This window comes from Dunckerocampus dactyliophorus, chromosome 9 (genome assembly GCF_027744805.1).
Source record: "Dunckerocampus dactyliophorus isolate RoL2022-P2 chromosome 9, RoL_Ddac_1.1, whole genome shotgun sequence".
In the NCBI taxonomy this organism is placed as follows: Eukaryota; Metazoa; Chordata; class Actinopteri; order Syngnathiformes; family Syngnathidae; genus Dunckerocampus; species Dunckerocampus dactyliophorus.
The window spans coordinates 19,531,746-19,545,556 of NC_072827.1; the positions used below are offsets into that span (position 1 = coordinate 19,531,746).

Sequence of the window (13,811 nt, forward strand, 5' to 3'; positions counted from 1 at the left end):
ATGCTAAACAATTGCATGACTCACGCTGATCTCCCTTTAGTTATTTCCTGATCGGAGGCGTGCCCTTGTGACGTAATGACACATAATGATAATGGGAAATGAATCAGGTCTAGAGGCTGTTCACGGCCACCACTGGTTCAACTCCAGCTCTGAACTAAATCTGCACCAGCACCAAAGTTTGCTGCAGTGGAAAAGGGGTAAGAGTGAACTCCGTTCCTGCCTGTTTGGAGGCGAACGCCTGAACATTGCAATATATGGAGTCTGGCAAAATGATCCAGTTCATTGATTAATTTATTATCCCAAGACAGTTTTTTTCTGAACGAGAAATCTCACAAAATTTTGATCTCACGCGATCTCGTGTCTTTCGCCATCTTGCAGCGTCCTGTCTCTTGATACTGCCTCGTCCTCCCATTTTGTGTCCATACCAACGTCTTAGACGGTGTGAAAAGGGATTCTAATAATGCCACAGTTACCCTTATAGTGAGTGTGTCAAACTATGTTGACTTAATATTTGTGTGTGTTGTTCGTGTAACATGAATGTATTTTTTATATTATGCGTATATTGGCCTCATTTTAGTCTTACCATCAGTTAGTTGTGTTTTAAATGAATGAATGAGTGGTCGCTTGTGTCTCTGGTGTTCTGATTGGACATGCTGATTCAAACAACATGCTGAACGTCTGATTTAGGATTATCGAAATCATGTACATTCAAGAGAGATGGGCTTGCAAACACTCACGCACACACACACACACACACACATGCACACACGCACACTGGTTGGCTCGAGCTGTAAAACTTAAACAAAGCTAATCACATTATTGTCCTCTAAATGAGATCCAGACCAGTCTCTTTCCGACCCCCCCTCTGCATTTCCAATTTCCCTTTTTTTTAATGTATCTCTTCAGTTGTCTAATCCAATGAGATCCAATACAAACAAAAAACTGAGTCTACAAAGATAATAGTGTTCAGTTTGGACTGATACCATCAGAGAGGTAGTCATATAGCAAAATGTTTATTATTGTGCTTTTACCAGGTCCCATTAGAATAAGTACCTAATGAAGTGTCTAGAGATGAATACGTTTTACGCCCGTTTTCTTTCTCTCCTCTTTCAATTAGGATTAGAAGCCACTGAGAAAATACACTCTCTTGATCAGACATGGCACATTTTTTAAACAAGGAATACATTTTACTACATAAACGTCAATAATTACATCCTAACTGGGAAAGCAACATATTTGCCAAGAAAAGCAATGCTGCAAAATGTAACACAGTATATATTGATGTGTTTTTCCCAGGAAAAAAATGTAATTCTGAATGACACATCCCAAATAATCACACATTTGAATAACGCATTTCTGAATAACACATCCTTGCCTCCATCTCTCTTCACTTATTGTTGTTTTTGTGTGTGCATCTTGTCTAAAAGCCATCATGGCTGCACTCAGCATGCCTGATAATTGTACCTCAGTAGTCAAACGCGTGAATAAATAAGCAGACAATACACAAACCCACCTAGGACATCTACATGCAACCGCTGACATGCAATCACACACACACACACACTATAGCATGCTCCCAGTGTGATGCCGTTAATAATTGATTGGATCGTTTTTTGGTCAGCGGCCTCTCTGCTTGTTGTCCACATTTAAAAGTTGAAATTGTTGTTTCCACATCAACAATTGCACGTGCCATCTGGACTCAAGCATGAATGCCCGCACGTGCTCGCCCTTGTACACGAGCACACACTGGACCACAACATGAGGTACACATGCACACACATACCTTTAAAGATAACAGTACTCATCTATTTTAGTTTTCCTTGCATAAGATATACATGTTGTTCAATGAATACCACAAATGTGAGTATTATGTTTATAAAGGAAGACACAGGTCCTTTTTTATGGTGTCCCCAATATTGTGTCTAATAGGACAAAAGTGCCCCTTGTAGCTTGGTGAGTCTGTGTATTATTCATGAATATTTTAACCAAGTGTATCGAACATTAGTGAAGAGTTCCTAGTTAAAATATAAGAAAGCAGCATCCAAAAGAGCCCGCAGTGGGACTCCGGAAAGTTCCCTCCAAGCTGAATGTCCAGTGTCCTTGGTGCCGCAGTGACCCGTCAGACGTGGCACTGCAACAATGCCGACCGCCATTCGCTGTTCGCCGACTTAAAGCCATAAAGTACACGTCTGCGCCCGTCCGTGCTATAAAAGCCTTCAGACCCTTATAATTGAAATAAACAATATCTCCCACTTAATTGCCGGCCTGGGCTAATTAAAGAATGGCCGTGGTCCTCGGCCGGGACTTTAAATACACCACTGGGACGCAAGAATGCAGGACACAATTCAAACAGGGCAAAAATAGCCGGGGCTCTGTGTAATTTTGGTCGTGGACCGCAGAGGGAAAAATGTATAATTTAAGCCAGAAATTATTCAGTTAACATAAATGGTTGTTTTAAAAAACAAAAAGTATTCATTAGAGAGAAGCCCGGGAGGGAGGTGTGTCTATTTTGTCTGCGACGCTGCATGACTGCTCACTATTCTTTACTCTCTTTTTCAACGCATCTTTGCCTAGGTTAAATAAAGTTTACTTGCGTGTGTGTGTGCGTGTGTGTTTGCACACGCACACTTACACGCAGTAGCATGACTAGTATTAAGCGTTAATATTGACGTGTGGAGCTCCCACACGTCCAACAGATGGCATGATAGTAAAAAAAAAGTCGTATCTTTTCTTGAACAGACGTAATCAATTGCGTGAAAAAGCGTAATAAACTTAAAGTGTGTTTTAGTCCTTATGGTGCCATTTCCTTCTGGTTTGAGTAGCTCTTTCTGCCAACTCTCTGTGTCCTTTCTTTGCTTTGTGAGGCAGTGGAAGTTTCAGCCGTGTATTTTTCATTAAGCTTTAAAATGAATGACATGGACTGGTGGTTGTTTGCGTTGAAAGTAAGAGAGAGTACTGTAGTTCTGGGGCTATTGTTCTGTTTTTCTCTGTTTGTTTTTTGGTGAAGGTAACTAACAGGTAATTTAATCATGACTGTTTTAAAAACAGATCTCCACTGTAAATCAACCATTTAAAAAGGCCAAGAAGCAAAAACTCCCCTTTTTCTTTTTTGCTGATTGTGTAGTGACTGTACTCCTAAATCGACAACTGGTTAGCAGGGCCCAGCGTGTATGTTTGGGCTCAAGAGGCTTTATGGAGAACGGTCCTCTGTCTCCAGGTGGTCTGCAGGCCTGATAAGAGGCTGCTGGCCTCGGGGCCGTAAAAAAAGGAATCACCTGCATCAGGGTGTTTATGAGTGGGAACTATACGACAAACTCAATCACACGTAATCTCCACATGTTACAAACAGCATATGCGTGTATTTATGCATTCCCGAAAATCGAACTGGACCGGGGGCCGATGACACACGCACAAAGAGTCCGGTTGAAATTGCTAACAGATGGGAGATGTCTGGTCGTCTTTGCCATAACTGTGTTGTGTCGCTTGGGTTTTGTGTCTTCTAGACTGAACAGGACAGGAGTACATCACTGTCTTTTTGCTGATGACTAACATGCGTGCAACACTTTGACATTGCTTCTTTATGGTTTTCCTTCATATGTGTTCTCACACATTCTTGACACACACGATCCCAACTCGCTCTTTGTTGTTTCTTTACAGTCTCTGTTTGTGTCTTAATTGTGTTTCGAAACATTCTTCTGCTCACTTCCACTCTCTCAGTGCGGAGTCTGCTGTAAACACAGTTCACATATACAGCAGAGTGTGTGTGTACTCAGTACAGTACAGTACAGTACAGTGTCTGCCTTAGTACACTGAAACAGTGCAGTGTCTCCTGTCAACACACCTCAACAGTACAGTATCTGTCTTAAACTATCTGCAACTGCTTAATTTCCATTTTAAACACACTGTAACAATACAGTATCTGTACTATAAGAGTGCTGTCAGCTCACTTCAACAGTACAGTACAGAGTCCATCGTATCAGATATGTCACTATCTAGACACACTCTAACGGTACGGTGTAACGGTGTCTGCTGTCAACACCGACAGTATGATGTCTGCACACTGCAATAGCACAGTGTAGGTCTCCCCTGGTGTGTGCACACTAACAATGCAGTGCCTCTCTTGAATACAGTAACAATACTGTGTCACTACAACTCTACAGTGTACACTGAATCCGTTGAGTGTTTGTCTTAGACTGACTGTATCAGTAGTCACTACCTTAAACATGCTGTAATGCAACAGTCTGTGCTATAAGCACACTGTCAGCTCACCGTGCAGTGTACTGCAACAGTACAGTGCCTTTATTTACTGTAACAATACAATTTCTGCTGTACACACTAATAGTACATTGTTTATACTCAGTTTGACAGTACAATACTGTCAACAGTACGAGCTACTTTTAAAATGACCAAGTCCCACAGATCTATACCTACTATACAGTATACCTACTATAAACATAGAGAATATATATATTTAGTATATTTATAAAAATGACTATCAATTTACATTGTGCATGTATATCAGGCGTGCACACACATTTTCAGCATACAAGTGACAAGTCAAAATGATCTACCTCTTACTATAAAACAGGAAAACATAACATATATATCAAATCTAACAGTCAAACTTTGAAACTATGCTAAATACTACCGATTAGCATTTCACATTCAATTTAGTTTAGTTTAATCAAAATAGTTGATATCATTCACAAGTTCAATAAGGCAGCAAAGATAATCACACATAATTCCCAAATAGTTATGCACATAACCTGGTTGGGATGTCAGTCAAAATAGTTATGTAGTGTTCGTTATACACACAGTTCATGTATTACGCCCAGTTAGCATTTGCTCTCAAACATTACAGATGTACATGAAATGAAAATTATTATGCAAAAGACAAGGCAGCCAAAGTCAAAGTAACATCTTAAAAAGGTTTCACCAAAGGGCACATTTTCCAATTAATCATAAAATCATCGTTTCACCAATTTTAACAGTGAAATTAAAAGTTTCACATTTCTATAGTGGAGTTCAGGATGAGGAACAATTGAATTTTCTTCTACATAACTGCATACATTGCCGCTACAAGTGAACGGATAACTTTTGTTATAGATACAGGCATCTTACCCCTGAGTTAGTTCATCCATATTCGGAATAATAAAGATGAAAGTTGCATTTCTGTGTGCCACTGAGACGCTGTGTGTTCACTACTTAAACTTTGCCGCGGAGGAGCAACAGTGAATCGGTAGTGGAGCTTAATGTCAGCTGATTGATGTCATATGACATCTACAAAGTGACGCTTATGACGTGGGTAACACATGTGATCGACCCACACTAGCTTAGCGATTGACGTAATGAGCACTGTAAACATTGTAGTAGCACAGGCTACAGTACATGGTCACCATAGTAGTACTGTGTGTGCACACTGACAGTACAATGTCTGTGCAGTAAATAGATGCACATTAAGACTGCAGCTTTATACACTCAACAAAAATATAAACTGAACACTTGTTTTTGCTCCCATCTTTCAAGAGCTGGTGCGGCCTTTTATTGTAGCCAAACAAAGGCACGTCGGTGCAATAATCGGACTGTCTAACCAGCATCTTGATATGCCGTACCTGTGAAGAAAATGGATTAGCTCGGCAAAGGAGAAATGCTCACTTACAGTAGATTTAGACAGATTTGTGAACAATATTTGAGAGAGTTATAGGCCTTCTGTGTACGCAGAAAAAGTTTCTTCAGCTCATGGAAGATGGGAGCAAAAGCAAAAGTGTTGTGTTTATATTACTGTAGCGTGTGTGTTCTCTGCCAACCCGTTAAAACTAATATAATTTGTGTAAAACTGACCGTGGGCCTGTGCGGCCGAGCTGTGCGAGTAGCCGAGGGCTAGCAGGGCCGTCTCCACCAGCTGAGAGAAGAGAATGTCCTTCCGCACCAGGACAAACTCTGCATGCTCCTCCCTTCCATCACATCCATCTACCTGGATCCCTCCGTCCGACTGCTCCACCACGCAGAACACGGGAATCATCAGACCTAGCAGGGAAATCAAATATTTTTTTCAGATGTTCTTCATCATGTGGTTGAAGAACAATTTTTTTTTTTTTTTGGTGGACACTTCTCCGTCTACCACAGTGACGGGGTGCTGAGAAGATATTTTGGTACACTTTACAATGCAAACACAATAAAATGAACGAAGGAACTAAATTCAACTGTGCCACAAAGTGGAAACGAGACTCAAGATATCTTCTTGGGCTTCATGTGTGACCTTCTCGCACATGTTCTCAGAAGACAAACTTCTCTCTGCTTATGTAAATGCCCGGTGTCCTTAGGGTTGCCCGCACTAACTCATTCCTTCCCTCATTTTTTTTTACACTTCAAGCCTTTTGTTTTGGAGCCACCTGTCAGCTGACACTAGATGAAAGCAGAGCGTGAAGAATGATGGACTAGAGAGCATTAGGCAGCGTCCCAGCACTAATAATTCGGGGCAATGTGTTTTACGGCGGGCACATGGCACCAGACTCTTTGTAGCATTAACCTCCCCTCGCTCCATCCCGCTTATTGTTTTAATCAGTCAATTCCTATATTTCTATTTCCTCCTCATTAATCACTGCAGCTCGCAGGACTCCAGGCGCTCGCCGAGTGAATTACACACCGGAGCGCCGTGCCAATTGGAGTAAGTGAATTTTTCCCCCAGCAGGGAAATATAAATGTCAACACGGAGCGGCTCTGCTGTGCTCGCTCCCTCTCACTTTTGAGAGTTCTTGTCGTGCTCGCCATGCTCTGGTTTGGATGATGCGACGCGGCCTCAAACCTCTAATCCCGCTAATATGTATGAGGGGGGTTTTAAAATAAGATGTGTGTGTGTGTGTGTGTGTGTGTGTCCTTGTGGTTTGGCCGAGACAAGTCGAGTTTCCTGTTTTTAGAGGAAAAACCTGTCATTTTTACTGGCCCATTCAGCACCAAGAAACCCCTTCCTCCGTACTTCCTCCTCCCCTAGCACCCCCCGTCGTCACCTTTTCCCTCATCTTCCTTTGCCTCATCCTTGCTTGCTTTGATAACCTCTTGCCCTACAAACCACACACGCCGCAAATTTGATGTTTCTCATTCCAGCGAGAGAACCCCAGGAATGTTTTATGATAAATATTGGGGAGGAGCGTCCAAAAGTATAAATGTCGCTCTAATTTTAGTCAAAGGGAAAACCGCTCTTGGGGTTTAAACTTGGGGCCAACATATGGTAGTAGCATAAATAAATAATTTAAAAAAGCAGCTTCCTCCATGAATACTGCGATCGATAACAATCCGCAGTGAGCCGTGTAAATCATGTTTATATGCTGCAATCACCTTTATTTGTTGTGGAACCCCTCACACCCACCACCACCCACCAGACCTGTAAGAGTAGTACAGCCTTTCTGCACAGTTGCCAGAGGTCAAAGGTTCAAAGCCACATTTTTTTTTTTTTTTAAAACCAATACAGTTTCAACGCGATCCGTTCCGGTATGCTTGTCAACCTCCATTTGGTTCATTTTTTTTTGCAATTTTCCCATCAGAAATAACGCAAATAGAAATAATCTGATGCAGGGTGAAAATTCTGTCATCAGAAAACCTTTTAAACTCTACAGGCAATGTTTGGGAGAATTTTAACATTCTTAACTGTCATACAAGTGAAAAAAGAAGCTAATCACAAGTAAGGGTCACATGATGAGACACTTAATTGGTTACACAAGCGGAAAAAGACGTTAGCCACCATAAACAGTACAAATCACTGAACAGTTTATTTTTAATACATTTTAGAGCTTCCACAATTTGGAAGGGTAAATAACGGGACATCATAGCAGTCTGATATGTATGCCATTTTTCCTTTTTTTGTGTGAATCTTCTGTATGAAAGTTCTGTTTTGTATGAAATACATTCAGCAATTTTCTACCTTTGGAAATATGTGAGTGTTGTAACAGAGGTGGGACAGCATCTGTGTGTAAGGAAATGGGAAATGTCCGCCCTGTTGTGTTGAAAGTAAATGTCGCTGGTATATGTTACACCAGGCGCTGGCGCTGATGCCATCTAATTACCTGATTGCTGTGTGAAAGCACAAACATTTGTGGCAATATCACGTCTTTCTGGGTTCTGTATAAAAGGGACAGACGGATATTTGTTTGATTGTCTTATGGGCTATTTTGCGGGATCTCTGCTTGAAAGAGGGTTAAAAAAAAAACAATGATTAAACCAAAAACCTTTTTCATGTCTCGGACCCTTTACCCATCATATCACTTACCTCCGAGGGGTCTCAGCGGTGCCCCGTTGTGGCGCAGGCGGGGCCCTGTGGGGCTGCCGTTGAGCTCCAGGCGCCCCTTCTTCCCCGGTGGCGGAAGGCTGCCGATGTCTGGGCTGCTGCCTCCACCACCTCTGCGCTCAGGACTGTCCTGCGTGATGGGACTCTCCCCTCCTCGCTCCATCCTCTTCCAGACCCCCAGAGGAGCTCCGGTCAGAGAGAAAGAGTCTGGGAACAAACAGGAAGAAGCATACAATTAAACAGTAGCATAGGTGGACACTTGATTTTATGTTGCTGTTACACCGCCACAAACTCCTTGTACACATGGAAGACCGGCCATTGTTCTTATTTTCATCTATTAGCCTTTTATCAGTGTTCTACTTTTACAGTAGTAAACCATTGCAATTTATACACAGTTAGTAGACCAACATCAGGCTCTATCAGTGGTCCTAGGTGATATAGCCCAGCAGTATTTTTAAAAATGTATATATGGATTCTTTTTGGTTCACAATTAGTCCATGTTGGGTCCTGGCAAACAGACTTTTTGGCAATCTTTGAGGTTTTCATTAACGTTTTTTGGATGTATCTACACATTCAACAGTCTCTTATTTCTTGTTTTTGTTCATGTGTGAAGTATTAGGTGTACTATTTAAAAGTAACTACGCTTTTTCATCAATCGGCATGTTTTTTTCTTCTTCTGCTCACCGCTGTTATTGTCGTCGTTGCGTCTTTTCCAGAAAAGACTTTCTTCAGGCTTCCGATTGGCGAAAACAGCCTGCAAATGTGTTTTTATTTGGACATTTTGCAATATTTTTCTCATTTTATTATTTTGCATTGTATTGTTTATTATTATTTATTTATATTCAATTATATTTATGAACTATGTCAGTGAAGCACTTTGGCAACAGAGGCAAGGCAAAACTCCCTGTAAGGATTTTTTGTGCACTGCTGTAGAAATATTAGAAGTAAAGCAGAGAGGGAACTGAGCAGGACTTGAAACAAACCGTCTAGTGTGTGTGTGTGTGTGTGTGTGTGTGTGTGTGTGTGTGTGTGTGTGTGTGTCTCTAATACAAGCTAATGCATTTTAGCCTTTGCCAGGCCAGACGCAACTTGCCGAGGCCAAATGGACGTCTTTTATTTACACTTGTGTGGTGGCCCCTGGACAATATCTGCTGGCATGCGAGATAAGAGCGAGAGAGTGAGGCGATGGAGCTCGGGATAGTATTTGTCTATTACCGGGTGCCAATGGACATTTGAGGGGGTAGACAATGCAGCGGGTGTCCGTGCTTGACAGATCATTTCCGAACATTCGTCAGAGCAAAATGAGGAGAGCACGCTTGTATTAGCGTTTGATTAGAAAAAAGATCACATCTCACACTTTTTACACTCTTTTTGCTGCACCAGCTGTCCAAACCCTTCATGGAAAACAGTTGCCTCAGCCAGTTCTTATTAGCTGGAAGTTGTTTTGTTTCAAATTATTTTCCTTTTTTTTTGGTAAGTTTTGTGGTATTTTAATGAACTACAACTTCAATTGTGGCAATTGAAAAGAAGAAAAATGACTATTACGGCTAACAGTGAGACAAGACAAAAGTAACAATGTACATTTTTGGATAAATGTCCGCCTCTTTAGGTTTGTTTTCAGTTCATTTTACTCTGTAAAGCCATTGCATACTATTATAGGCATTTACTTCTTTTAAAACCTATTTTTATGTTGTGTTTATAGAAAATTGCAAAAAAAAAAGACATTTGTGACATAAGGGAATATTAAATGCCATATTCTGCAAGTGAGGTTAAAATAATATTGCTGAAATGAGAATATGTAATCAAATACAGCGAGAACTCACACAGAACCAGAATGTGAAGTGCCACTACCTGCCTGGGGAGTCGGCTTGAGTTCATCAGGTGACCTCATTTTAACTTTGTATTCCAAAGTAAGATTGTGCTTATGTCGTCTGGAACGGGTCCTGACCTGTCTCAGCATCCTGACGATGCCTATCAAGACTTAGCTAGTCCTCGGCGACATCTCATCATCTAACCTGCACACAGCATCATCATCATCCACCATCATCTTCTCTAATCTCCCAAACGCTTCATTTACATCTTGTGCGGTATTTCACTCAGCAGATAAAATGGGCTTTTTCTTGGAGGGGGGCGCTGAATTATTAAATTCTGGGCACTTTGTAAATGCCTGAATGAGCTTGTATATTTATGACTCAAGACTGAGGGAGAACTGAGGGACGTTCTGATATTACAAGGCCCCTCAAACTAAGCTCCCTATGAATTACCTCCACTGTCCACTAAAACGTATGCCTCATCCAAGTCGGACATTTTGACGCTCAAAGGTTCTGCTAATGCTAGCCGTCAGCCATGTTTTTTGTTTATGTTGAACGACGACGTTCCAATTTGACGTGGGCGAAGCTTTCTTTGCTGTTTGTTTGTTAACAAGCAGGATTACGCAATAAACTACTTAAATAAGTTAGTGATGTTTTTGTGGTGGGGTGGGACATGGACAAAGAAGTACACTATAGAATTTCAGTGTGCATCTGGCTAAAAATAAGTACATCACACTTTTAACAGTGCGTTTTCTTACTTTTGCAGTGAACAACACATGTCAACCGGGTCGGAATGTCCCAGTTTTGATAGGCCTTGGCAGAGTGACAGATCCAGGAAGTAGGCCCTTTTTTCCTCACATTTCCTTAATTTATTAGTGGGATAATCAAACTTTTGCATGACTTGTGTTGGTATTGATCCAAACTACGATTGTTTGGCCTTGGTGTAGTTCCACACTGAACTGACTGCCATTCTAGTCTGCCTTTGCATTGAGACTTTTGAGAAAAAAAAAAGAAATTTCCATAAGGAATTCCACCCTAACCACGTGATGACTGTAACTATGACAACTTAAAAAAAGGAGTGTGTTGACACGTCATTAGGCCTCATTATTTTGGAGAACTTGCGGTCCCTCAGCAGACGAGAAGAAGTTTAGTCAGCGATGATGTTGTTACGACACAAGCCGCCTGTGTGTCAACAATAGGCACTGAGATGTTAATTTATCTGTTACCCAAACATCCAACACTGATAAACGCTAATCTGCTTTATGTGCCATGTTGAGCAACGACCTTCTTTTGTACTTTTTTTTTTTTTTTTTTACAACTTGATAAGTGAATAATGGCGTATACTGCGCATCGAGGAGGGAGGAAATCGAGCGACCTTTTCACGGCGTTATTGCCCGGGGTGCATCCCTGTATCCGTCGTGAATAGGGAGTGCCATCGTTAAAGCTGTTAATAAAGCAGCGATAAGAGGCGTATCGACGATGAGAAATGTAATGTCTTTTTGATAAGCACCACTTCATGACACATTTCCCGTTTATTGCTTCAAAGGAGTAATCACTGATGGGATTTTTTTCACCCCACCTTAAAAACGGCTAATATTTGCAGTTGGCACTGTTGTATCGATGCCATACAACCACGCCGCTGTGCATATTTGTGGATGCTAACTTGTCTACTCCCGAACTGCTGCACACAAAAGGGTTAACATTTTTCTAAACATGCACGCCTACTGTGTTGCCTGTGCTATTATTTCTCTGACAAATACACATGATGCCGCTGTTAAGTGACCACCAGACGACGGACTGACATAAAATTTCCCACACAGCTCATGACACCGCGCTACGAAATAACTTGAGGGTCCTCAGCCCAATCACCAGGAAATTTGGCACACACCTTTAAGGGACTGCTATCAAGCACGTGTGTGTCAAATTTGAGCAAGATTGGTTAAAAAACATGGCCGCTGTGTTCACAAAGGCTTTGATGTGATTTGGCAACTCATTTCCAATAAGTCAGTGACCATTTGTCTAATGATTGTACAACTCTGAGGATATCTGTATTCCATGTATGCTAGCATGTCTTCCCAAGCATTTTGACCACAACCCATGGGGCGTGCCACAAATGTCATGTAAAAAAATGAGGACACCCCATGGTGTTACTTTGAATGACCATGAATGTAATCTAAAAAAGTGTAAACTATGATCACTCTTCCCATACCTTGCAGACAATGCGGACATCATTCATTCACTAACTTTTTTCCTTTTACGTTGCTTATTATTCTGAAAAAGTTCACCCAGGACAATGCAACAAACAAAGAGGATGATTTTCATACATAAATTAGCAGCTTTAACACATACACCGAGGGTTGAAAGTTACACAACCAGACATAAAAGTCGGATAAGAGGCTCAATCTGCCTTGCCTCATCTCTCTTTTTTTACATGAGCACTAATTAAATCTTATCAATTATTAGCACAGATAGCAGCAGATAGGGCGGCCCTTCTTCCTCGCCACCTAGATGCACTTTTATAGCTTGATGGTGGAGCTATTGGTTAATGCTTGTCTCTGCTGAGCTGATAAAAGCAGGCAGGAAAACACAAAGAGAGAGAGAGAGAGAGAGAGAGAGGGAAGGCTGTATTAATAATAATAAAAAAACATGGCTGCCAATGAAGGTGGAAGTCAAGAAAATTAAGTTTGAAACAGTGACATTATTGAGTGTAGTGTAGTGTGCATGTGTGTGTGTGTGTGTGTGTGTGTGTGTGTGCGTGAGAATGTGAGGGATGGTTTTGCTACGCACACACACACACACACACACACACACACACACACACAAGGAACAACGGGACACAAGGGAGGACTAAACGCTCGCATCCTATTTGATCATATGGAACGAAGAGAGCTACTTATATCCGCGCACACATGCACGCACACCCACGCACACACACTACTTTAACACGTGTGAGGACCACACACGGCGACAATACACACACCGTACAAGATGCAAGTGAGTAGCATCCTATAGGACACAACATTAGGTACACGTGCACTGTGTGTGATTTAAGATGATCACACACGAGATGATGAGTGCTCAGCTTTGATGGACAATTTCACAGAGGTGTTCATATAATAATATGCTTATGATTATGTGTCATGTAGCTAAATAAGGTTTAAAAAAATACATAAAACTGAGTCTTATCATTATTATTATGCATTTTAGGTACATATCTTTGTGTCATTGGGTTGTGCAAGTATACCTAATGAAGAGAGGGATGATCGGGTCAAAGTTGTTCTCATACTATTTCTTGTCATTAGCTGGTGTGTAAGAGGCACCAAAGTGGTCATTTAAATGAACAAAAATGACATTAAATGAAATAGCAAGGCAGGTAATAGACGGGGTACTTAAGTGAAATGTCCTCTTATGCAATTTGATGTGCATGACTAATATACACACCTGCCATGTAGGCTTTTAAATAATTACACTTATTTTCAACAAATGTGATATTGCAATTAAAAACAATTCACCCTTTCTTCAGATTTGCTCACAGACTGAGAAAAAATATATTCCTGCTAGATTTCTTTTTTTCCAGTGGTTGTTTTTAGTTTATTTTAGTCCTGTATTGTAGTTCATTCATACTATTGTTATTAAAGAGAGACGGAGAGGAACGTGAAAGTTCTGCGTTGGATTCTTGGTGAGAAAATAAAGACAAGTATTGTGTTTAAATTCATTTA

At 41.1% G+C, this 13,811-nt stretch overlaps 1 protein-coding gene across 2 annotated transcripts in view; it reads right to left on the reverse strand.

The window, feature by feature from the left end:
• Positions 1-13,811, reverse strand: part of satb2 (SATB homeobox 2) — a 32,572-nt gene that overhangs the window by 17,535 nt on the left and 1,226 nt on the right. For both annotated transcript variants that reach the window (XM_054787789.1, XM_054787788.1), the window contains exons 2-3: positions 8,264-8,488; positions 5,842-6,027 (exon numbers count right to left, since the gene is read on the reverse strand). In XM_054787789.1, the coding sequence (XP_054643764.1) occupies positions 5,842-6,027; positions 8,264-8,444 (367 nt within the window). In that variant the 5' untranslated portion in view covers positions 8,445-8,488. The remainder of the gene's footprint in view (positions 1-5,841; positions 6,028-8,263; positions 8,489-13,811) is intronic.